Source organism: Sceloporus undulatus, chromosome 2 (assembly GCF_019175285.1).
Source record: "Sceloporus undulatus isolate JIND9_A2432 ecotype Alabama chromosome 2, SceUnd_v1.1, whole genome shotgun sequence".
Classification (NCBI taxonomy): Eukaryota; Metazoa; Chordata; class Lepidosauria; order Squamata; family Phrynosomatidae; genus Sceloporus; species Sceloporus undulatus.
In genome coordinates, this window is record NC_056523.1 from 233,521,300 (window position 1) to 233,544,849 (window position 23,550).

Consider the following 23,550-nt stretch of genomic DNA (forward strand, 5'->3'; position numbering starts at 1 on the left):
AAAAGTAGTTGGGCAACGGTGGGGTGGTCAATTTTTCTGGAAAACCTCAAAAAGAGGCTGGACAGTTATGTGATGGGGATATTCTTCTGCACTGAGGAAAGGGTTGGACTAGACAGCGATGGCATTCCTTTCAACTTTATGATTCTATGAATTTCTGTACCTGCATTTTTACAGTCTAGAGCTGAGTGGTTTGACAGTGCTGTCCTTCTGTAGAGCCTGTTCTAATGCACACTCAAAGGCTAACCACCAAAGTGGAGTAAAAGAAAGTGAGACTAAGACAAGTGACCATCCGTAAGCAGGAGAGAAGACAAGCTGTGTAACAACGGATGACCATTCAAAGAACCAAAGGCAATCCACCTGTACATCATCATAATTCTTGTGCAACACACAAAAGGGAGCACACCTAGCATATCTTTCACTGTATGAAAGAAAGAGTGATAGTGACGGATGAAAGGAAAAGCTTTTTCTACAGATGTAGCTAGACAATATGACATTTACTTTCTCCACTAGATTAATGCTAGTTAGGAATGGGATGCTCCAATTCCTAACCGATAAATGGACAAAATTGTGGCCTGTGAGCTATTTGTACCCCCCAAGCAATAGTTTGAGCCCACAAGGGGCCTCCACCGAAATTTTAAAATTATTTATATATTTATTTATTTATTAAACAGGAAATAAATCAAACGTCAATGGGAGCAAAACTGTTGCTGTTGTTTAGGCAAGGTTGGCTCTGATATACTAAATGATCTGAGAGCCATTCAAGGGGCATTTCTCAGTTAACCCAAAGGCCTATGCCATCAATCAAAGCAAATTGTGAAAAGTGGCTACCAGCATTCAGGGAATGCAAAGGAAGATGACAATACCTTATGTCCTGACAGACATAAGCAACTACGGCCACCATATACTTTGCGAATGCCTTTGAAAGAGTAGCTAGGTCAAAGGTTTGTACATGAAATCGTAAAATAGTTACTGAGGATAAACCAGAATTTTCTATCATCACAGTGAATGTTGATATGAAAATATGTGATTTTGAGATCAGTGGTGATGAACTCATAATCCCACTGGAGAACAAACAAAATATTTACTAAGGTAATCTTTGTAAATATTGTGACAGTGAAACTGTTTACATCCTTTAGGTCTAGATTGCTAATGCAGGAAATCCCAATGATGAATCAGATTCATAGTCCTCTAGATCAGGGTGGTTGTAGGGTCTTAGACCATGCGGGCAAAACAGTGTCAACTAATGTTTTAGATGGGGCAATCAATGGGGCACACGGAGCACACTGTACAGGAAGAAATGGGTGGAAATGGGGTAATGGGTGGCAGTAGGACAGAATGCAGCTTCTTGCTAAGTAACAAACTAAGACTTGTTTACTGCCTATATGTATAATGCTCTAGCATGATTCTCCATGTCAGTATGGGATAAATGCATGAAAATGTCTGTTAGTATATGCCTAACTGGAATAAGAAACTGTCTCAGTTATCCCAGGTTTGAGCCAACTATAAAAAGCTTGAGAAAAGGGTGTCCAAGCATTTTAAGAGTTAATCTCAAAGCCTTTCTCCTGCTAGAAATGTTTACTATATGAAATGCTTCCTTCACTTTTTTTACCTGATAAACACAGGTATTCAAAAATACTGATTAAGTATTTATTTGTGCTTAATTTTTATCAAAAAAAGTTTCAAAAGGCAAATGAACTAGAAATAGCATACACCTTTTTTACATAATTCAGAGATCAATAGTATTTAAAGTAGTTGGAAAGAACACCAGCATGGATATACTTTTACAATGGCTTGTTTGAAAATACCTGGAGGCTTTAATATATCCCAGAGGCATTTCTCATTTGCACAGTAAAGATGTTGTTTGTTTGTACCTGAATATTAAAACAGGGAATGTAGTTACAGTCACCAAATAAGAACTACAACAAATGCTGAAAAGTGAAATCTATTCCGTATATCTCAGGAATGCATACTACAGACAATGAGGTTCCAGTTTTATTTTGAAATTTTTAGGGCAGTTCAATCCCAGTTTGGGAACATGAAAGCATTCTGAAAAGGAAAAGTTACTTTCCTTTGTTTGTTGATAAATATTCCCATATCAAACCAGTACAAAGGTATTATTTCCCCAAAAGATTTTTCAACTACCACAGCTTAATTATAATACTTCACAGAAGAAGATAGTTTTAAAAGGGTTGCAAATAACAGCCTACTGCAACATTAATTGATTAAATAAAAATGATTAGACTAAATATCTGTACCCATCAAATATTTTTGCTTGAAAGTAAGGCTTCCTTTGTTTTGCCACACCATGATTTTTCTTGGTAAGCAATTAAAGCAGAATAATGATAGGACAGAGATTTTGTTTTTCTATATATCTCCTGCTGAAGGCATTACTGTACATAGTAAGGTATATTTCTCCAGTGTTTTTCCAGATTCTAAGAATCTAGTTTGCAAGACGTCTTCTGCAACTCTGTGTGGTGTTGCTGTGTGCCTTTAAACTGTTCTGACTAATGGTAACCCTAAGGCAAACCTATCATGGGGTTTTCTGGGGCTGAAAGTGCCTGCCTTGCTCAAGGTCACACAGTGGGTTTCAATAGCCAAGTGGGGAATTGAAACTGGCAGGAGACATGGATTACCACCATTCTACGTCTTTCCCCATCCATGACTCTCACAGGCAGGTTACAAACCGCCAAAAAAATATGTATGGAATACATATTAGGGTTAGGAAGGGGCGGTGCTTCCATACCCCCCTAACCCTAGTACGTATTCCATACATACAACATGGCGACGCCCCTTCCACACGGGGGCCGCCATGTTTACGTATTGGATGCTGTGCGTCCGCACGTGTTGTGGCGTCTATGACGTCGCGAGTCCGCCCCTGGCGCCTCACGACGTCATAGAGGCGCCGCTTAAAGAAGGACAGGTTGCTTACCTGTAACAGTATTTCTTCGAGTGGTCATCTGCGAATACATACAAATGGGTTTCACTGCGCCTGTGCAGTGCTGCTCGGAACCTACTGGAATCACTGGGCAAAGTTTACTTTGCAACATATAGAAACTTTTTGGCGGTAACTCCGCCCACCCGTTATAAGGCCCCTGCCTTCCCGCTCTTTTCCCCAGTTCCGCAATTTTTCCGCCAAGCAGGCGATGGAAAGAGCCAATAAGAGCAGGACACTGAGGGGACGGACGGGTGGGATTTGCATGTATTCGCAGATGACCACTCGAAGAAATACTGTTACAGGTAAGCAACCTGTCCTTCTTCTTCGTGGTCTCTGCGAATCATACAAATGGGTTTAGACTGACAAGCTAAGGTATGCGGCGGAGGGAGTGTCCTGAAGCCAAAGCTATGGTGAACCAAAGGTATATTTATTAGAACAATAAACACCTTGAACCATAAAAAAAGGGTCAGTCTTTTTTGTTCATGAAAAGTCAACATAGCAAACATTGCTAAACCTGAGGAGGGAACAGAGGTCATGCAAGACCGGTCCCATAGACATTGTGCAACCAACATTCAACAGAATGTGAAAACAGTGGCCTTCTGTACATGAACACAGAAACACAAACATCAGTAGTGCAATCAATGCAACCCTGAAACCAACACAGCCCTCCCGAAAGCTGCGTCTCGGATGGCCCTGGTGTCCAACCTATAATGTTTGATAAAAGTTAGAGGTTGGGACCAGACAGCAGCCTTGCAGACATCCCCCAAGGGAATCCCCGACAGGAATGCAGAGGATGCTGCCATTGACCTTGTGGAATGAGACTGAACCCTGCCCGGGAGAGGTTTGCCCAACAGTTCATAGCAGAGGTGGATGGTACCAGCCACCCATTTGGAAAACCTCTGCGCAGACACAGGCAACCCTTTCTTCGGTTCCGAGTAGCATTGGAAAAGTCTCTCGGACCGACTGGAGGCAGCAGTTCTGTCCAAATAAAACGCCAGTGCTCTCCTGACATCGAGAGAATGCAGGCGTCGCTCCGCATCCGACGTCGGGTTGGATGCGGGAGTGGGCAACACAATGTCTTGGCACATGTGGAAGGCAGACACTAACTTCAGCAAGAAAGTAATGTCTGTACGGAGGACCACCTTGTCCTTGTGGAACCTCAGGAATGGCTGGTCCCTCCGTAAGGCACAGAGTTCGCCCGCACGGCGGGCAGAGGTGATGGCCACAAGAAAAGCGGTTTTCCAAGTCAATAGTCTCAAGTCCGCTGTGGCCATCGGTTCAAAGGGCTTGGATTGGAGTGCGGACAGTACCGTCTCCAAACTCCAAGCCGGGGTTGGTACCGACACAGGAGGATACAGGTTGGCACAACCCTTCAGGAACCCTTTCACCAAGGGGTCCTTGAAGAAAGAAACCCTCCCCCCGAACTGATATTTGGCACAAATGGCAGACAAATAGCACTTGATGGACGCGAGGGACAGCCCCTCATCCAAAAGTGTCATCAAAAACTCCAGCACCACTGGAGTGGACACCTGAGCAGGAGACAAGCCCTTTTGGTCAAGGAAGAGGCCAAATCTCCTCCATTTCAGGGCATAAGACCGCTGGGTGGAAGGTTTCCTCGCAGCCAGGATCACCGTCCTCACCGACTCCGGCAAAGCAGTCAGGGCTGTATCCTCCAGGCTACCAACGGCAGGCTCTCGATGTCCGGGTGGAGAATACGTCCGTCCTGGATCGACAGCAGGTCCGGACGGGGATCGAGGGGGAGGAAGCATCTCCTGGAGAGGTGAAGAAGGGATGCAAGCCAGGGCTGTCTCGGCCACCACGGGGTGATCAGGATCGCATGCGAGTGGTCCGTTCTCATCTTGGACACCACCCTGATGATGAGAGGGAACGGAGGGAAGGCGTAAAGAAGCTCCCCCGTCCAGAGGAAGGCGAATGCGTCTCCGAGGGATCCATCCATTCGCTTCCTGGAGCAGAACTGGGGACAGTGGCTGTTCCATCTGGTCGCGAAGAGGTCGATCCGGGGGGTTCCCCACCGGTCTTAGAGGTCGCCGACCATCTCGGGATGGAGCCTCCACTCGTGGCACACCGATGGAGATCTGCTGAGGCGATCTGCCAGCTCGTTGTCCTCCCCGGGAAGGTGAATCGCCTGGAGGAGGACCTCTGGATGCACAGTCCCAGATGCGGAGCGTGAGGTCGAGCAGGGTCTTGGACCGGGGTACCACCTTGTTTGTTGATGTAATACATCACGGTGGTATTGTCCCGTCTCAGAAGGACCACCTTTCCTGTGCGGCGAACTCGAATGCCCTCAATGCCTTCTTCCACTGCCAGCACTCCAAAGCGTTGAGGGAGGAGCTTGTCTTGTGCGGACCACCTGTCTTTGACGACCAAGTCGAGCAGGTGAGCGCCCAACCCCTCCAGGGATGCATCGGTTGTAGAGTCAGTATGCGACTGGGGCTGATGAAAGGGCATCCCGGTGCAGACGTTGCGGCGGTCCAACCACCATCTCAAGGAAGCGGCTACCGGTCTCGGTACCATGAGCCACTTGGACGGGGGGTCCTCTAACGGAGAGAAGACCGAGAGGAACCAGGATTGAAGAGGCCGAAGACAAAGTCTTGCCCAAAGGTGACGAATGTTGTCGATGCCATGTGGCCTAGGGTGACTTGGACGTCTCTGGCTCTCACCCTTCTGTGGGAGATGCACAGCCTGAGGGACGTTGTCAGGGCCTGAAACCGGTCCGGAGGGAGAAAGGCTAAGCAGTTTTCGGAGTCGAGGATGGCCCCGATGAACTTGACCTGTCTGGTCGGTGTGAAGTGGGACTTTTCCCTGTTGACAACCAGCCCGAGGGAGCCCAAGAGGCGCAAGGCGAAGGAGACTGCCTCCTGCAGCTCGTGTTGGGATTCAGCTGCAAACAGCCAGTCGTCCAGGTATGGAAAGATCATGAAGCCCTTTTGATGAAGGTATGCCACCACCGGTGCCATGCACTTTGTGAAGACTCGTGGAGCCGTGGCCAAGCCGAAGGGAAGAACGTTGTATTGGTATGAGGTGGAGCCGACAGCGAAGGCGAGGAATCTTCGGTGGGACTCTCGGATCCCGATGTGGAAGTAGGCGTCCTTCAGGTCGACGGTCGCAAACCACAGGCCCTGGTGGAGCAGAGATAGAATGGAAGCCAAGGTTACCATTCGAAAACGGCGGTAGTCAAGGAACAAGTTCAATTGTCTCAAGTCCAGGATGGGCCTGATGCCCCCCATCTGCTTTCGGTACCGTGAAGTACCTGGAGAAAAAGGCTCGAGGACATTGGTCGGGCGGTAAAGGGAGATTGCCCCTTTACCAAGCAAGGCGCGCACTACGTCGAGAAGGGTATCCGAGGGGGAAGTGGACATGAAGGCTCCAGTTGGAGGGAGCTCTTGGAACTCGAGGGCATAACCCCTACGGACGATGTTGAGAACCCATGAGTCCGATGTTATAGAGGCTCAGGTGTTAACAAAGGGCCTAAAAATGTCCAAGAAGAAGAGGGGTGAAGGAGAGACAAAGTGCGCTGCGTCCCTTCAGGTTCTCTTCTTCCCCTGGTCGGTGTCCTGCCGGCAGGACTTGCGGTACCGAGGCGGGAAGTTGCGACTGTCAAGGAAAAAGCAACATGGGATATACAGTAAATGAAATAAAACATGTATGTGAGAGTCAGGGTGACTCAGCAGAAGCCAATTGAGAACCACACAGGTGTAAATGGTAATACAATTAACAAGTCCTGAATGCCAAGGACAAGAGATGTAAAGTGGATAATTGGACACACCTGAAAATTGTTAAGTGGTCAAGACTGAGATGATGAAATCATTAATTGTAGGATGAACCAAGAGAACCAATGAGAATGATGTACACGCCTACTGGGTGGAAACAGACAACAGTGGGTGGTATCTTGCATTGACTATAATAATGACTATGAATCCCAATGTATTTTGTGGGTTGTAGAGTGGGTAGTAGTAGTGGATAGTGAGGAGTTGAGTATTGTTGTGTTGGATAGTTTTGGAGCTGTATATAGTAGAATAAAGTAGATCTATTATTTAAGACTACTGAGTTGTCTGGTGTCTTGGGTGAAGCTACAAGAACCAGCTGGATCCTGAAGAAGGGTGAAGACTTCTGTGGAAGTAGAGTGAGAAGGCTTGGAGAGTTTGTCGGGGTCTTCAGCCTATTCTCTGAAACTCTGCTAAGCTTTAACCACTGGCCAAAACTGGTCAGCGCGGTGCACAACCAGGTGGTGAGTTCGAGCCAGAGGTGAAGAGCTACAACTCCCATCATCCCCGGCCAGAGGAGGAGGAAGACTGCGAGGGGAAGCGGTGTCTCTGGGAGCCCTGTTGCTGGGACTGCCGATCCCGGGAGAAGGTCCCCTGTGACTGACCTTGCGGCTGCCACGGGCGCTGACGCTTCCGGAACGGAGAAGCAGGTGTAGAGGACATGCCATGCTTCTTCGCCGCCGCCTTCATCCTGAACTTCCTGTTCAGGCGGTCGTCGGTCTCGGCATGGAAGAGCCCGGTCCCGTCGAGTGGCATGTCCTCGATGGCTGCCTTGACGGTCGGGTTGAGATCCGAGGCCCTCAACCAGGCGTGCCGTCTGAGTGCCATGGATGCGGACATGGCCCTCCCTGCGCAGTCAGCCATGTTCCTGGAAGTGGTGATAAGCCAACTCCCGATGGAATGAGTCTCGTCTCTGACCTCCACCAGCTGCCTCTGGACATCATCCGGAATGTCCGGGATGAGGGGGGAGATCCGTTCCATGAGGGTCTGGATGTAGGTCCCCATGCAGGCAGTGTAGTTGACGGCCTTGACCGTAAGGGCCGCCGCCGAATAGGCCTTCTTGGCCAGTCCGTCCACTTTTTTCACCTCCCGGTCGACAGGGGAGGTCGCCTGCTTCGGAACGAAGCTGTGTTGGGCTCCCTCCACGATCGCAGAGTTCGGCCTGGGGTGGTCGGCCAACCAAGGACAGCTCGCCAGGGCGACTCTGTAAAGCGACTCTACCTTGCGGGAGGACGCAGACAGGGTGGCCGGGGAGTCCCAGGACCTCTTCACGATGGTCTGAAGCGACGGGAGCAGAGGAAGACAAGGTGGAGTAGGCACTCGTCCGTGCACCCAACGTTCCACTGGGTCCTGAGTGTTGTCGTCCGGGAAAGCGAGCTCGATGTCGAGAGCCCTCGCCATCTTAACGACGTGCTCGCTGAAGGACCGAACGTCGTCCGACGGGGAAGACGGCTCAGGATTATGCATCCTCTGAGGTGAGGCCGACACCGAGAGGACGTCCTCATCGGATGGTGCTTCGGACGGAGGCAAAGGCTCCTTATCGGAGTCCAAGTCGGAGGAGAGGGGATCCATCACTCTGACTTGGGATCTCGGACGGGCCGGGATGAGGTCAGTCGAGGAGCGTGAGCGCCTGCGAGGTGGAGATGGCGACCTCTCGTAGACGGATACGGTCGGGACCGATCTGGACGAGGTGCCATGTTGAGGGTCTGCAGGATGGGGGTTCAGCCTGGTGAACTCCTTGATCGCTCTGTCCTCCGATATCGACAAGTAATACCGGCCTGATTGCGTGTCGAGGAACAGGTCCGGTATCCTATGCCTGCGGGGCAGGTTCTCATCGTCGTCGATCACAGAGTGGGGAGGCGATCGATGTTCCGGCGAGAGGGGATGGACGGTGTCCTCCGTCTCGTGGACAAAGTCCATGGTGGGCTGAGGCGGTGGCGTGTCCGGTACCGGAGTCCGCCGACCCTCAGGGGCAGGCTCCGGATCGCGTGGGGCTGCCGGAGTGGAAGCGCGGGCCTGTTTGGAAGGGGAACGCTTCTTGTCCTTCACCTTCGGTGGGTCAGTGGTGGACCGATCCTTGGAAGACTTGGACTTCTTCGGGGCAGGATCACGACCCGTCTTGTCGTGGTGTCTCTTTTTCCCAGGCCTCGGAACCTCTTCCGCTGGGAAAAAAGGATTGTCCGGGAGGTCCAGGAGGACAGCCGCCACTCCCGATGAGGAAGGTCTTGGAGACCCTGTCCTGTCAGATGACGGAACGTGGGTCCCTCCCGAAGGCACTGCCAGCTCTTTAGGTTTTGGAGCGTGGCGAGATGCCTTGGATGTCCTGGACGACGAAGGCGAGGCGAGATGGACCTCCGACTCGGTAGCCTTCTTAGCATGCGAGCCCTCCGATCTCCTCGCGTGTTTGGAGGCCGGCTCGGTACCCTCAGTCCCCGAAGATTTGTGGGGGCACTTGGAGGGTTCGTCGGTGGCGCTGGGCGGTTTTGAGCCACGGGCCACATCGGAGGTGGTGGAAGGGATTGTCCTGGCCGGGACACACACCACGCTGGAAACGGCGGCCCTCCCGGATGTCATGCTGGACACACTGGCCCGAGAAGATGAAGCGGGGGGCGCGGAAGGCGGGACAGAGGACGACCGCGAACCTCCCTCTTGGACCTTGCCCAGGGCAATCGCCGAAGTGAGCCGGGACTCACGGTTTTTCCGGGCCTGAGAAGAGAGGGATTTGCAGAGCAGGCAGGCCTTGGTGTCATGGCTCTGGCCGAGGCACAGCAGGCAGGAGGAGTGTGGGTCCTGGACGGGCACCTTGCCCCCACAAATGTCGCACTTCTTGAAGGGTGCAGGCATTTTCAAAGTCGTCAAAGCCAGAGGAGAATCCGTAAACGAGGTCAACAGTCCGAGGATCGAAGTTACCAGGGGCGGGAGACAAAGAATGGTCAAGAGTACAGTCCGAGCTCAAAAAACGAAAGTGATTCCAAAGAGCAAGCGAAGCAAGCGAAAGTTCCCTGAAGCAGCTAGCGCGGCGGAAAAAAGGAACTGGGGAAAAGAACGGGAAGGCAGGGGCCTTATAACGGGTGGGCGGAGTTACCGCCAAAAAGTTTCTATATGTTGCAAAGTAAACTTTGCCCAGTGATTCCAGTAGGTTCCGAGCAGCACTGCGCAGGCGCAGTGAAACCCATTTGTATGATTCGCAGAGACCACGAAGAAGAAGCTCCATTTTGGAGCTTCTTTTTCGGTCCGTGCAGGAGCTGCGCGGTGTGGCTACTGCGGCTCCCACACGGAGAAAACGGCGGCGGCGGCGGCAGACCGCCTCAAAGCGGCGGTTTATAACCCACCACAGTTACAGTACAGGTATGCTACTTGTGTTGTAGCTCAAAAAGTCTGGAATTTTGGAGAACTTCAGATTTCAGAATTCCAGATAAGGGATACTCAATCTGTCACAAAAAACTGAATACTCATTGCAGAAGGAAACGAAAGGAACTTGTGACCTACATATATCTGTACTGGTCTTGGCTTCCCACAGCATTTTAAAATGACCCCAAAAATATATTTGTCTCCACTGCTGGGTTTATTCTCCATTTTGTACAAGAGACAATCAAAGGCTTATGCATATAACTCACATCATTTTTCTAAGTAAAGCACAACATACACAATTAGCATTTGTTTTAAAAGGTAATGGTAGTCCAGGTATAAGGATAGGTCAACCAATCCTGGACGAGGTCACACTCCTCTTAAAGGACTGTGTGCGCAGCTTAGGAGTGCTCCTGGACTCGTTGCTTCATATGTCAAATCAGATAAATGCGACAGTCAGGAGTGCTTCTTATCAGCTTTGGCTGATACGCCAGGTGCGTCCTTTCCTGGAGCCAGGGGACCTGGAAACTGTGGTACATGCACTGGTAACCTCACGACTCGACTTCTGTAATGTGCTCTACATGGGGCTACCCTTGTGCCCAGTCCAGAAACATCAATTAGTTCAAAACATGGCAACCAGATTAGTCACCAGAACAGCAAGAAGTGACCAAATAATGCCTATCCTAAAATCTCTTCACTGGCTGCCTATTAGTTTCCAGGCACAGTACAAGGTGTTGGTGATAACCTTTAAAGCCTTTCATGGCATAGGTCCAACCTATTTACGGAATTGCCTTCTTTCGTATAATCCTCCTGCGCACTTAGGTTCTCTGGGAAAAATTTACTGCAGCCAATGAAGACCAGGTTACCCAGAGGGCCTTTTCATCTGCCATTCCCAAATTATGGAATGGCCTGTCAGAAGATATCCAAAACATCACCAATCTTGACAACTCTTCTGACAGGCATTCCCAGAGTAACTCACTTGGTTACCCACTGATATGGAACATCATACAGACCACCCCAAGTTGCACAGACCACCCCAAGTTGCACATCTCCTGACAGTTTTAATGATTTAAATGTATTTTATTATTGTAATGGGGAATTATTATATGTTGTTCTAGGAGAGAGGGGATAAAGGGATGAATTTTTATATGATGTATTTTCTATTATATTATATGAATATTGTGTCCAGTTCTGGGCACCACAATTTAAAAAGGATGTGGAGAAATTGGAGCATTTCCAAAGGAGGGTGACTAAAATGCTGAAGGGTCTGGAAACCATACTCTATAAGGAACGACTTAGGGAGCTGTGGATGTTTAGCCTGGAGAAGAGAAGGTTAAGAGATGATATGATAGCCCTGTTTAAATATTTGAAGGGATGTCATATTGAGGAGGGAGCAAGCTTGTCTTCTTCTGCTCCTGAGACTAGGTCCCAGAACAATAGATGCAAGCTCCAGGAAAAGAGATTCCACCTCAACATTAGGAGGAACGTCCTGACAGTAAGGGCTGTTCAACAGTGGAACACACTCCCTCGGAGTGTAGTGGAGTCTCCTTCATTGGAGGTCTTTAAACAGAGGTTGGTTGCTTTGTTTGAGATTTCCTGCATGGCATGGGGTTGGACTGGATGGCTCTTGTGGTCTCTTCCAACTCTATTATTCTATGATACATATATGATGTTTTTTATATTGTATTTTACCATTGTGGTAAGCCACCTCGATCCTGTTGGAGAGGTGGGATAAAAATAAAATATTATTATTGTTGTTATTGTTGTTGACATGAATGTCTAGTCATAACTAACTGTAGGGGCGATGCTCATGTCCGTTTCTAAGCTGAAGAGCCAACGTTGTCCAAGGATGGCCAGCATGATCACACCAAACACTGTTACCTTCCCACTTAAGTAGTACCTATTTATCTACTTCCATTTGCATGCTTTCAAGCTGCTAGGATAGCAGAAGCTGGGACTAGAGATGGGAGCTCACCCCATCATGCAGCACTCAGGCCTCAAGCTCATCAGAATTCGTGTCTTAGCCACTAAGCCACTGCATCCCCTCTATTTGTTTAAAAGGGGACAAATTTGTTTAGAAGGGGAAATGAAACCCATGTTCAGAATAAATAATTGTACTCAGACCTTCTAACTTACCTTTCCACAACCAAGCTGACTGCTTGAGTAAGATCTGGATTTGCAACTTGAAGTCGTTTCCATAAAGACCACACAAATTCTTTATCAGCCTTGAGAAATAAATAGAAAATGAAATATATTAAACATACTGATATAGTCATACTGCAGTACTGGTTATTTAAAACACTTGCCATATTAAAAGGTCTAGTGATCTGATAACTCAGAATATTTCTCTCACTTTTGCATGGAGAAAAAAAAAACACTTTAAAACAGGCAAACCTTAAGCTATATTTTTTAAGAATTGTGCAAGAGGGAATTTTGCTAAGTTACAGATTTTTCTCATAGCACAAAAAGGTCAATATAAAGTATAATGCAAGGAATTATGTGTCCTATATAATTCAGACAGACAGGATACTACAGGACTGGGTCTAACAGCCACATGCTCCTTTCCTTGTTGTTTTGTCCTTTCAAATTATTTCCAATTTATGGTGACCTTAAGGAGACCCTATAATGGGTTTTCTTGGAAAGATTTCTTCAGAGGACGTTTCCTTTGGCTTCCTCTGAGGCTGAGAGAATGTGACTTGCACATAGCTTTCCATGGCCAAGGGGGGATTTGATCCCTGATCTCTAGAGTCATAGTCCAACGTTCAAACTACTATACCATGCTAACTCCAAATCTTCTTTATCTCTTCCTTCACTCTATACCAAGACACCGTCAGCTCAGCAGTCCTTAAATATTTTTTCATTTTTTGTACTTCCTCCTTGGTCCTACAAACACAGGCTCATGTCATGGTCCTTAGCATTTCTAACTGTTCAGCCCAACATCTAATCTTTTGCACTTTCTTCAACCAGTAAACTCCTAGGGAAGATTTTTGTTATTGTAGCTATTAGGCTGCTAAAAGAACTTGCTTCCAACTTTTCTCTTTACATGCCCAGCGCTTCCATCTTTCCTATACCCAACAGAAGCATTTCTTCCTGAAAATCTTTTCTTGAGGGCAGTTCTGCCTCATTTATGTCACTTGTCTTCTCTACTTTACTTTTCTTCAAATCAGTTTAGGAAAGGATCACTTTTGACTATTACTTCTAAACTTATTTTATTTTATTTCAAGGATTTGTATCCCACCTTTCTCTCACAATGGGATTCAAGGCAGGATATAAATGGCATTCAACATCAAATGAGGTAAATGTCACAACTATGCATTGTCTCCTTCCTTAAAAAAGAAAAGCATTCATGGCAGGCTGCAATTCAGAAGATTGTAAAATCAAACATACAAGCTGTTCCCCTCCCCCAGGGTAGGGGGAAAGACAAGGGATTCATGGGTAAGAAAGCAATGTGATATGGTAACACTGGATGAACAAATTCTTTCAATATGTAGCTGTATGCATTTGATGCCATGGACTTGATGCCACATGAAAACAAAAGAGAAAAAATATTGATGAATAAGAAACTTAACCATGAACAACAGTAAATATGAAATAAAAGCAGAACGTATCAACCAAACAAAAAGACCCACAAGAAAATTCACTCTCCCCAACATACTTCTGCTGCTGCAGCAGTGGACAAACAGAAACTGCAGGGAAAGCGCAGGACCCCTGACTTGTATGAATCAAAAATCATTTTACTTACTGCAAACATTTTTGAAGGCTTCACGTGGACACAGAATAACCGTTATGTGTGAATCACCAAGCCCATGAAATTGAATAAAGGGTTAGACTTCCTTTCTACTGTGACATACTCTCAATCCAAATTAGCCACCCTACTCCAGAAGCTTTAGGAAGAAGAAATTTACATTGAAAAAGCCAGGAATTTCCTAGGTAACATGTTGTGGGATGAATATGACACAAACTTCATGCATTCATGGAATATGTAAGGGCGATAACAGGGCTGTTCAGATTAGTCTCACTCTCTACTGCCAATGTATCAAGTGGCCAGATCACTTGCGGACTACATGTTTGTCTCACATCCAAAGAAGCTCTAAGTGCATACTAAGATAAATACGCAGGAGGATCATCCACGTACCCTTCACAAGCTGGTGAAAAGTCAATGTCAGCAGACATGGTTTCCAGATGCAACTTCATTCTCCAGCAAGTAAAATACAAACAAACATACCTTGTTTTGCCTAATATATAAAATAGTGTACTGGAATCTCACAACAAACATCATTCTAAGCTTTCTAACCAAAAGTATCCAGATTCAGGCCACTGAATAGTCTTCATCTTATCCAAACATTTGATCTTACATGACTAGTGAAAATTACTCCTATCTTCAGAATAACAACTTTTAAAGACTTTTTATAAAACTCCTTATACAATTAAGGGCCTTGGTAAGATACATTTCTAAATGGTTCTGAGAGCCCACTAATTTTGTCTGAAACAAGATTGCACATCTAACCTGAATTTGGCACAGTGACCCAACTGTACAGCTGTCAAAGCCTGGGATATATCAATCTTCAGCGTACCCATGGACTGTTCTGTCTGCTCTGCGTATGTTAACAGCACATAGAGGTCAGCAGAAGTGTACCTTGAGCAGCTGAGCACTTCTATGTACAGGACAGAATACAGATGTCATTTGGAAGTTTCCCCAAATTTCCTCATTAAAAATAAAATTACTCACACCATCACTGCATGTCAGCAAAAGAAGCTGCTCACTTTGGGAGTGTGTGTGGAGGCTGGAAAGAGAGATGTATAAAACATAAATATTTAGAGTGCTTTGGGAACTATATTGAAAGTGAGATGCTCTTCCCAGAGCAGCAAAGCATCTGCAATGATTGCAGGTCAGGCCTCACATTGAAAAAGTGACAGTTATGAAAGAGAGAGACAACGGAATTGCGCTTCAGTCAAGAGTGAAAATAATTATACCTCATCATCGTCATGTTAGCAGACATATGGAAATGCAGAACAATCCTGCTTCTGATCCCTGCTACTGAATGTGGCTGTGTCATAATAGAAACAGTGCAGATTTCTTCATGTAATATAGAAAAGTATACACAGGTGCAGACCACAAACCCCATATACTATGAAAAGGTAAAACAAACATTGGTTTGAGGCTTCTGTTTGATACTAAGAAAGTATGCAGCTCTCAGCATTTGAATCTTCAAAGCTTTTCAGCAGATACTAGAGGAGCATTTTCTATGACTTTGATAACTACGGAAACTCATTTTTAAAAAATTAGAATCAGGGGTACCTTCAAATCACAGCATTCAGGCACAAGAATGACCCACCCACATGGGAATACACCTGAGGCTCTGTAAAAGTCACTGTTAGAAGCAGGCTTTTTCTGAGGACAGGTTAATTCTGCTGCATCCAATTTTACCAAATGCAAAGTCAATGCAGAATTAGCATTAGTGGCTACAAGAAGCTAAGTCCAGAGCAGTAAAAGGTAAAAAAGGTGAAGATGGCCCTTTTTTTGCCTCTATTCGTGGCTACTTTGATCCCATGCTCTTTTTCTTTGTATCATATAGCATTAGGTTTTTTTGGCCTATCCCATAGTTTCGGAACCACTAGCCTAGACCAGCTTAAAACTACATAAATGCACAGCTGTGATGTATTTATAGCATATCACCCCCGCTTCTGTGTCAAAAAACCCTCCTGAAGCAACGTACATAGTATCAGTTAAAGAAAACTGAATAACAAGAAGAAAGAGAAAGAGAAGCAATGTATAATCAGGTGCAGGTGAGAGGCAGAAAATAATACCAATGCCCATTATTAGAAATTGGACTTTGGTTTAGCATTGGAATTACACTAGCCTTGGGCTCATTTACTCCTTCCGCTCTCCATTGACACGACCACAGGTACTAGTTTTTGCTTCCATTTTCATTTAACTAGGGTCTATTGTTATATCTGAAAACAGAAGTCTACTTAATTAATCTTAAATACAGTTTATGTAAGACAGCTTCATGGCCCACACTTTGAGTTTGGTTTGTTTTCCTAAACCACACTTTAAGCTAATTACATTTTTTTCCGATTTTGGATGTAGCAGTAAACTGTACTTATTTCCTATTGCCTGTTCAAAGCCACAACGGAGGAGAGAAAAGGGGGAGTTATCATTTAGTCTCATAGCCAGAATCCTGTTGAGGCCCTAGGTTAGCATAAAGCTGGCAAATTAAGGACCAGGATAGCTATCATGGAACATACACTACTGATGTTGTATGCATTCAAGTCATTTCTGACTTATGCGGATTGTAAGGCAACTATTGCTGGGTTTTCTTGGCAAAATTTGTTCAGAGATGGTTTGCCCTTGCCTTCCTCTGAGGCTGAGAGAGTGTGACTTGCCCAAGGTCACCCAGTGGGTTTCCAGTGTTCTATTTTAACACACCACTATACCATGCTGGTTCTGGAATACATTTACATTATACTAAAAGTGTTCAGGAATTTGGTCTCTGTGAAACAGATGTGGTTCTTTACTGTTTGTAGCTAATCTGCATTTGTTAATAGGCTCCCTTTATCACTATCTGGATGCCTGTGCTTCCAACCCATGAACATTGGTAAAGTCTACAACAGGCAGAATTACTATTCACAGTCCACTTAAGGCTTGGAATCACAGGTTATTTATGTGGGAGAATGAGCAAGATCTCTGCTGTTCCTTTACACTATTATTTATAGTCAAAGATATACAGTGGACCCTTGTTATACGCTGGGATTTGGTTCCAAGATCCCCTGTGTATAACAAAATCCGTGTATGCTCAAGTCCCATTAAATATAATGACATAGCAAAATGGTGCCCCTTATAAAAAATGGAAAATCAAGGTTTGATATTTGAAATTTATACTTTTTTTAACATTTTCAAACCATATATGCTTGAATTCATGTATAAAAAATCAGTGTATAAGAAGGGCCAACTGTACAAATATACATTCTCCTCGGGGACAAAGACTTTCAATATCTAAATACACTACATTCATTACATTACACCGCAAACATTTTACAAAGGGAAATATCCTTTATATAGTCTGCTTTTTCTCAGCAAGCATTTCTGTAGATACACATTAACATATTCGGTAATATTGGGATTTCCTAACTCATATGCCATCTGTGGAGAAAACAGGAATCCAAGGAAGGGGAATATCTCTGGGCATTGTTATACACATAGCAGCATCCATTAGATATCTACAAACATCCATAACGGGCATCCACTGTACGTAATTAGTATATATGGAGATAAGAATTACAGTATATCTAGCTGATTTGAGAGCAGAGGTTGTTTCTTACAAGCATTGTCTGGGTCTTTTATCAGCCAGGAACACTGCTTCACTGAAACCTGTATAACATCCATATCTGCGTGGGAGGCTGATGCTCAGTCAGTCTGTTGTCTGTATGTTCTGGGCCAATTTTATATAATTCCCAGACTTTCTCTTTCCAGTCAGCTCGGAGATCTTTAGCGGTCCCTGCTTGTGTAAACAATATCCACCTCCAATCAGAAAAAGGATCTTAGTGGTCTTTTCTTTGTGATACAACACCTGGTGACCTCTTGTTCTTGGCTGCCTTACATCAGATTGCATCAGCCATGTGATTCTAGTAATCCTTTGCAGACAGGTATGTTATAAGCCAATTCACTGTTTATGTTTTTCTTTCAAGCTTATCATTTTATTTTCATATGGTTGACTTCAGGTCTGGAAGCAGACATTGGTTGTGCTCTTAGTATTACACACATATTTCACAATGTGCAAAGCTTTATATGCTATATTACCCTTTATGCTTTACAAACACACTTACTACGTGGCTTCAGGGGCTGAAATTTTGCAAAACCTTTGTAAGAATTTATTTTTAAAAAGTTGTAAAACTTGTGAAAAAACTTGTGCAAAAAATTTATAACAGCTATTTCCAGCTACAGAGGCATTTCCCTATTCAAGTTTTATTTCATTAGTCCAAGGAGGAAGGGGTTGGATGTGCATGTTAGTTCTCCCTTCACCATGTTCACATGTACCAGCTCCAACCCCAAGTTTCCTAGGCTGAGGAGGTAGCTTGAAAGAAATCTATAGGGCATGTCACCAAATTTTCTAAGAATTCTCCCCATGATATTGCAGTTGAGGTTCTCAGTTTTGTGGAGGACTCTAGGTTCTAACCTGAATCCCTTCTTCAGACCTTCCATCCTATTCAGCACAGAATGACTGAGGTGCAGAGACATTGATAGGGATGAGAGGGAAGCTAGCTTGTGCCAGTCAGCTCTTCACAAGTTAAAGTCACAGCATGTGAATTGGATTTATAAAGGATCATGAAATACTAAGAATTCAGTCACTCTTGTTATAAAGTTCACAGCCAAACGCTATCCTATAGTTCTTGATTACTTGATGATTGTCCTCTATGGTTTGTTTCTCTAGAATTTGTTTCCTCTCTGTTTATGCATGTAAGTGCCAGGGTCAGGATTTAATCGGGAAGTGTTTATCATAGTTTGTGAAGCAGCAAAAACAAATATTATACTAAGATTTTGCAATGCTACCTATATGCTTTACAAACATATGAAACTGTACAGCAAGAGTCTTTGGAGAATGACAGTTCCATACCCTTGGCATACAGAATTGCACCCTATGTTACACATAATACATTTAACATTTAGTTTAAAAATATAAGTTTAGCTTTAATTTTTAAGAAGTACAGCATGTATTTCAATACTTCCATCCTCATTCTCTCTACTTCCTTCCCCAAGGAGGGAAAAAATCCTTTAAAAATCATGTTTAAAATCAAGTTTCACCCATTGTTTCAAAATTTCTGAGAATTTCACATTTTCATCTAGCACAACAGACTATAAACCAATGTATTCTCACTGAATTATGTCAATGTAAATTCTTTAAGTTGCCTTGAGAGAACTGTTTGGGGCCTAAAAAGAGGATGTAAGTAGCATCAGTAAGCCACTATTTCACACAACTCAGCAAGCCAAATGAAACCTTTCGAACACATGGCATAACGGAGATTACAAATTCATTTCCCGATAAGGTCACAAAACTATTTTTCTAGATAAATAAAATGCAGGAGATGAGTATTTAAAAAAAAAAGAATCTTGCATTCAATAACTGGCCCAGGAAACAGAGTGTGGTGGTCTAACAGTCAAAACACCAGTTTGACCTATGGGAATCTTTGTTACTTGTTAACGATGCTGAACATTTGCATAGTGTTCATCTGTCTGTAAATTTCAAAGCTGTTTTGAAGATATGAATATCTATGAAATCCCATGATACAGATACTATCGCCAAACACAAACACTTGGCACATTTTCTTAGAGTCAATATGGCTAAAGAGAAAAGATTTATCTGTTAAGCACTGTACATCTCACTGCAATACAGGACCATAATTTTAAAGACACATGTCATCACTCTAGTTTAAGCGATAGAAGAGTTGCATTAGATTCTGTATTAGAGTCACAGCTTTGGTGAAAAGTTCATTGATAGGCATTATGGATCTCAGGTCACCACAGCTGCAAAACCCAGGGCGAGGACAGTGTCCACCATAGGGCAGAAGTGCAGAATACCATGTTAGTGGATGACAACTCCTATCAGCCCTCATTGCTGACAAGCCAGCTGGAATCCAGCAACATCTAGAGTAAATTCATGACTCTTGGTTTAGGGACTATGGCTGCATCCATACTACAGAAATAATCCAGTTTGACATCACTTTAATTGTCATGGCTCAAAGCTATGGAATTCTAGAAATTATAGTTTATTGTGGCCCCAGAGCTCTCTGACAAAGAGCTTTGGTGCCACAATAAACTACAATTTCTAGACTCTGACAAAGGCTAAATGCCTCACAAAATGCCAGAATTCCAAAGCATTGAGCCATGACAGTTAAAGTGGTGTCAAACTGTATTGTTTTTGCAGTGCGGATGCAGCCTTAATGATACAAGTCCATAGGTCATCTGCATGGCCAACTCAGAAAAGAAATATGTTTTAGACTAATATACCTAAAACGGTTTTGGGAAAGGTATAATGGGAAAGAATAATGTTTGTTACTTTAAGCTTCGTAGAAGAAAGGAGAAATACGAATGTCAGTCAATGACTTGGGACTGAATCTGAACTTTTTCTGTCTTCCGTTAGATAAATAACATTTTTAATAGAAGACATCTAATTTAGCACAGCTATCTTTTGAATGTGCATTTCTCTGAATGTGTATGAAAGTGAAAACTGGTGGTCAAGAGGCCTTAGGAGCATCTTTAGATCATCTGAAATATTCAGAAAATATTTCGCTTTGACAAAAATTACTAAGCAAATACAAAAGATAGGTATTATTAAAACTAACTAGCTTTCTAGCTTAACTACTCGGGTCTAAGAACAACTGAACTATTGAGAAACTGAGTATGTCATAACATCTGGGAAATGATGGCAACATACATATTAGTTTTAGGAGAAAAGGAGTGAAGAACAATACTTCAGGGAAGCAGCAATGGTATACATATATAACAAACTGCTTCAAACTTTGAAAAGGTTTTCATAAATTTCTTGTAGAAATATATGTGTTGAAGAGTTTATGATCTCACTGCTGAGGTGTCCTTGCTGACATCAATTTTGTATCAAAGTTTCATGTTTTTAAAGCTTGCATTTGCAAACATATAGCTTCAAAGACAAAAAAAGACTCCCAATGGTTTCAGGCTGGATAGCTGTTTCAGATAGAAAACATGCATGTTTCTGGGGATAGCTGAATATCCATAATTTTATTCAGTCTTAACACAGAGGTTATTTTTTTTTTTTGTATTTACTCCATAAACCATTTTAAAAGAGCAGGAAGTATTGACGGTGTGCTGCTGTCCTTGCTGCCCTTTATCATAATTTCAAGTATTAAGACAAATGATTTACAATTCAGCTAAAAAGCATATAAGCAAAGAAGTATCATTTAGTCAATATATAGAGTATATCCCAAGCTGGACATGGCAAAACAAGGATGAGGAATCATAGGGACGAATGGATGCCGCATGAGCATGCATTGCTCTGAGGAGAAAGTCAGCAATGGTGCTACTATACATAACCGTGTATACTCTTATGGCTTTTTCAAAGTTATAGAAGTGTCATTAAAATCAAAACGGATAGACTAAACACACATGGTTAAACAAACAGTGGCAAGGCAAATTCTGAGAAGAATTAGATGAAGATTAAGTAGGGCACTAGTTTCTATTAGTGAATGCACTGTAAATGAGATGGTATCTCACCTTCCTTCCAATGTGCTTAGACAGTACCCATGACTGCCCTCCTCCCCATTTTATTCTGACAACCCTGTCAGGTCAAGCTGATTGAGTGGTCCAAGGTCATGAAGTAAATGTCATGGCTCAACAGAGACCTGGATGTGGATCTTCCTAGTCCACATCCAACAGTCCAATCATTGGCTATGGACTATCTTATATTGTCATAAACAAAAGGCTTAAGAATTAGAGGAAGCTGTATGCATCCTACAAAACTACATTCTACTATTTGGTCTTTCAAATACTGTTAAACATAGCATACTTTGGCTGAAATGAATGGAAAGCGATATCATGCTGCATGTTTCATATACCATGAATTAGTAGAATTAGATGAATTAATAGAAACTACTGTAAATGAACCTTTTAGAGGTTGAGTGCCCAAACTGCAACCCGAAACCCACATATTTATTGCATAGTGCCATGTCCCTCTGGCTTTCTAGTAACAAACACTGGCAAACTCTGTGCTGGGACGATGGCACATGTGCCCACAGAGAGGGCTCTGAGTGCCACCTCTGGCATGCATGCCATAGGTTCACCATCACTGCTAGAGTCACCAGTTCCCATATGCTCTTGGAAGCTAAGCAGGGTCAGCTCTGGTTAGTACTTGGGTGAGAGATTGCTGATAAATACCAAGTGCTGTAGGCTGTACTTCAGCAGAAAGAACTGGCCAAACCACCTCTAAGTATTCCTTGCCTAAGAAAACCCTATGAAATTAATAGAGTCGCCATTAGTTGACAGGCAAGGAGAAAGCACATACAGACACTCACAAATGAGGATATATGGAAGCCCAAGGTATTGTGTGAATGAACTGAGGGTGCATCTGCTGCATAGAAATAATGCAGTTTGACATCACTTTAAGTGCTGTAGCTCCATCCTGTGGAATCCTGGTATTTTTAGTTCTATAATGTTTTTAGCCTTCTCTGTCAAAGAGTGCTAGTATCTCACAAAAATTCAGATCCCGGGATTCTGTAGGATGGAGCCAGAACAGTTAAAGTGGTTTCCAAATGCACTGTTTCTACGTTGTAGATGCAGCCTAAGTCAGTACTATGTGAACAAACCCAGAACTTTTACATTTGTCTCCTCCCCATATCAATTTAATGGCAAATCTTCATATCCAGGCTCAAATGTAACAGCCCAGGATGGCAGACTGTTATACCATGTCACAAGAATTCAAAATACATTGGAAGAAAACAGAAGAATGAAAATGAAAGCAGAAATACCATTCACATAGCATCAAACCATGGTTTGGCATAATAATGACTGAAGACACATGCATAGGAGCAACAAGCAGATTCTGAACCAGATAATATTTTGGAAGAACTATTTCCCCAGACAGCAGAAAAATGCCTGCCAAAGAATTATAAGGCCCATTGCAAAATTCCTCAGGCTTTATAATATGAAGCATTTATTCTGATTTATAATATGATGCATTTATTATCAAGAAGTGTATTTGCACCAAACATAAGGGATTACAGCAACTTTAAAATTAACAAAGACCATCTGTGATGAATTATCCCTGCCTTGTATTATGTTTATTCAACTATATACTGTATTCATAAGGAAATCTATCCATATTTGAAAGTAACACAAAAAGACAGAGCCTTACTGGAAAACATAGATTATTTGGGGAGGGGGGTTATTTTAAAAAACCATCCTAATAATCTGGTGCATATTTGCATTCATCTGTTTTGGCTATATGAAAAATTCAAACTCAGACATAGTCAAACATTCCTGATTTGGCATGTGGATGTCCTTCTACTTTGATATCTACTTAGGTACATCCATACTTTTATTATTTAAAGATACCACCTATTCACCTGCCCCAAATATCTGTTGCATGGCATTATAATCTCTGATTTTAGCCAAGAAGTCAAACCGAACTTGATTTAAAACTGTATTCTTTTGTTTTGCTTTTTCCTAAACTAGAACAAAGCATCAGAATCTTTGTACTACATCTGAAGAAGTGGATTTATATCCATAAAAGTTCATGCAAAAATAAAAACCAGTTAGTCTTAAAAGTGCTTCTACCTTCCTTTTTTTTCTCCTCTCCTTCCAGTCCTCTTTTTTATTCTCTCAAAATCTCTGTTGACACTCAACCAGAACAGAAGCAAGGAAAAAATAATTTCAGAGCAAGATGCTGCTACACTCTCAGACTCAACCAGAACCAATTACAATGACCACATAAAATAAAACCAATCATTCGGGAC

At 43.7% G+C, this 23,550-nt stretch overlaps 1 protein-coding gene across 2 annotated transcripts in view; it reads right to left on the bottom strand.

Moving 5' to 3' along the window:
* The window catches only part of CNTLN (centlein), a 239,593-nt gene that overhangs the window by 204,420 nt on the left and 11,623 nt on the right, over positions 1-23,550 (bottom strand). Inside the window, exon 2 of one of the 2 annotated variants that reach the window (XM_042455496.1) lies at positions 12,205-12,293. In XM_042455496.1, coding sequence (XP_042311430.1) covers positions 12,205-12,293 — 89 coding nt within the window. Of the gene's footprint in view, positions 1-12,204; positions 12,294-23,550 lie in introns of those variants that run through there. The other variant, XM_042455497.1, reaches the window with a different exon arrangement.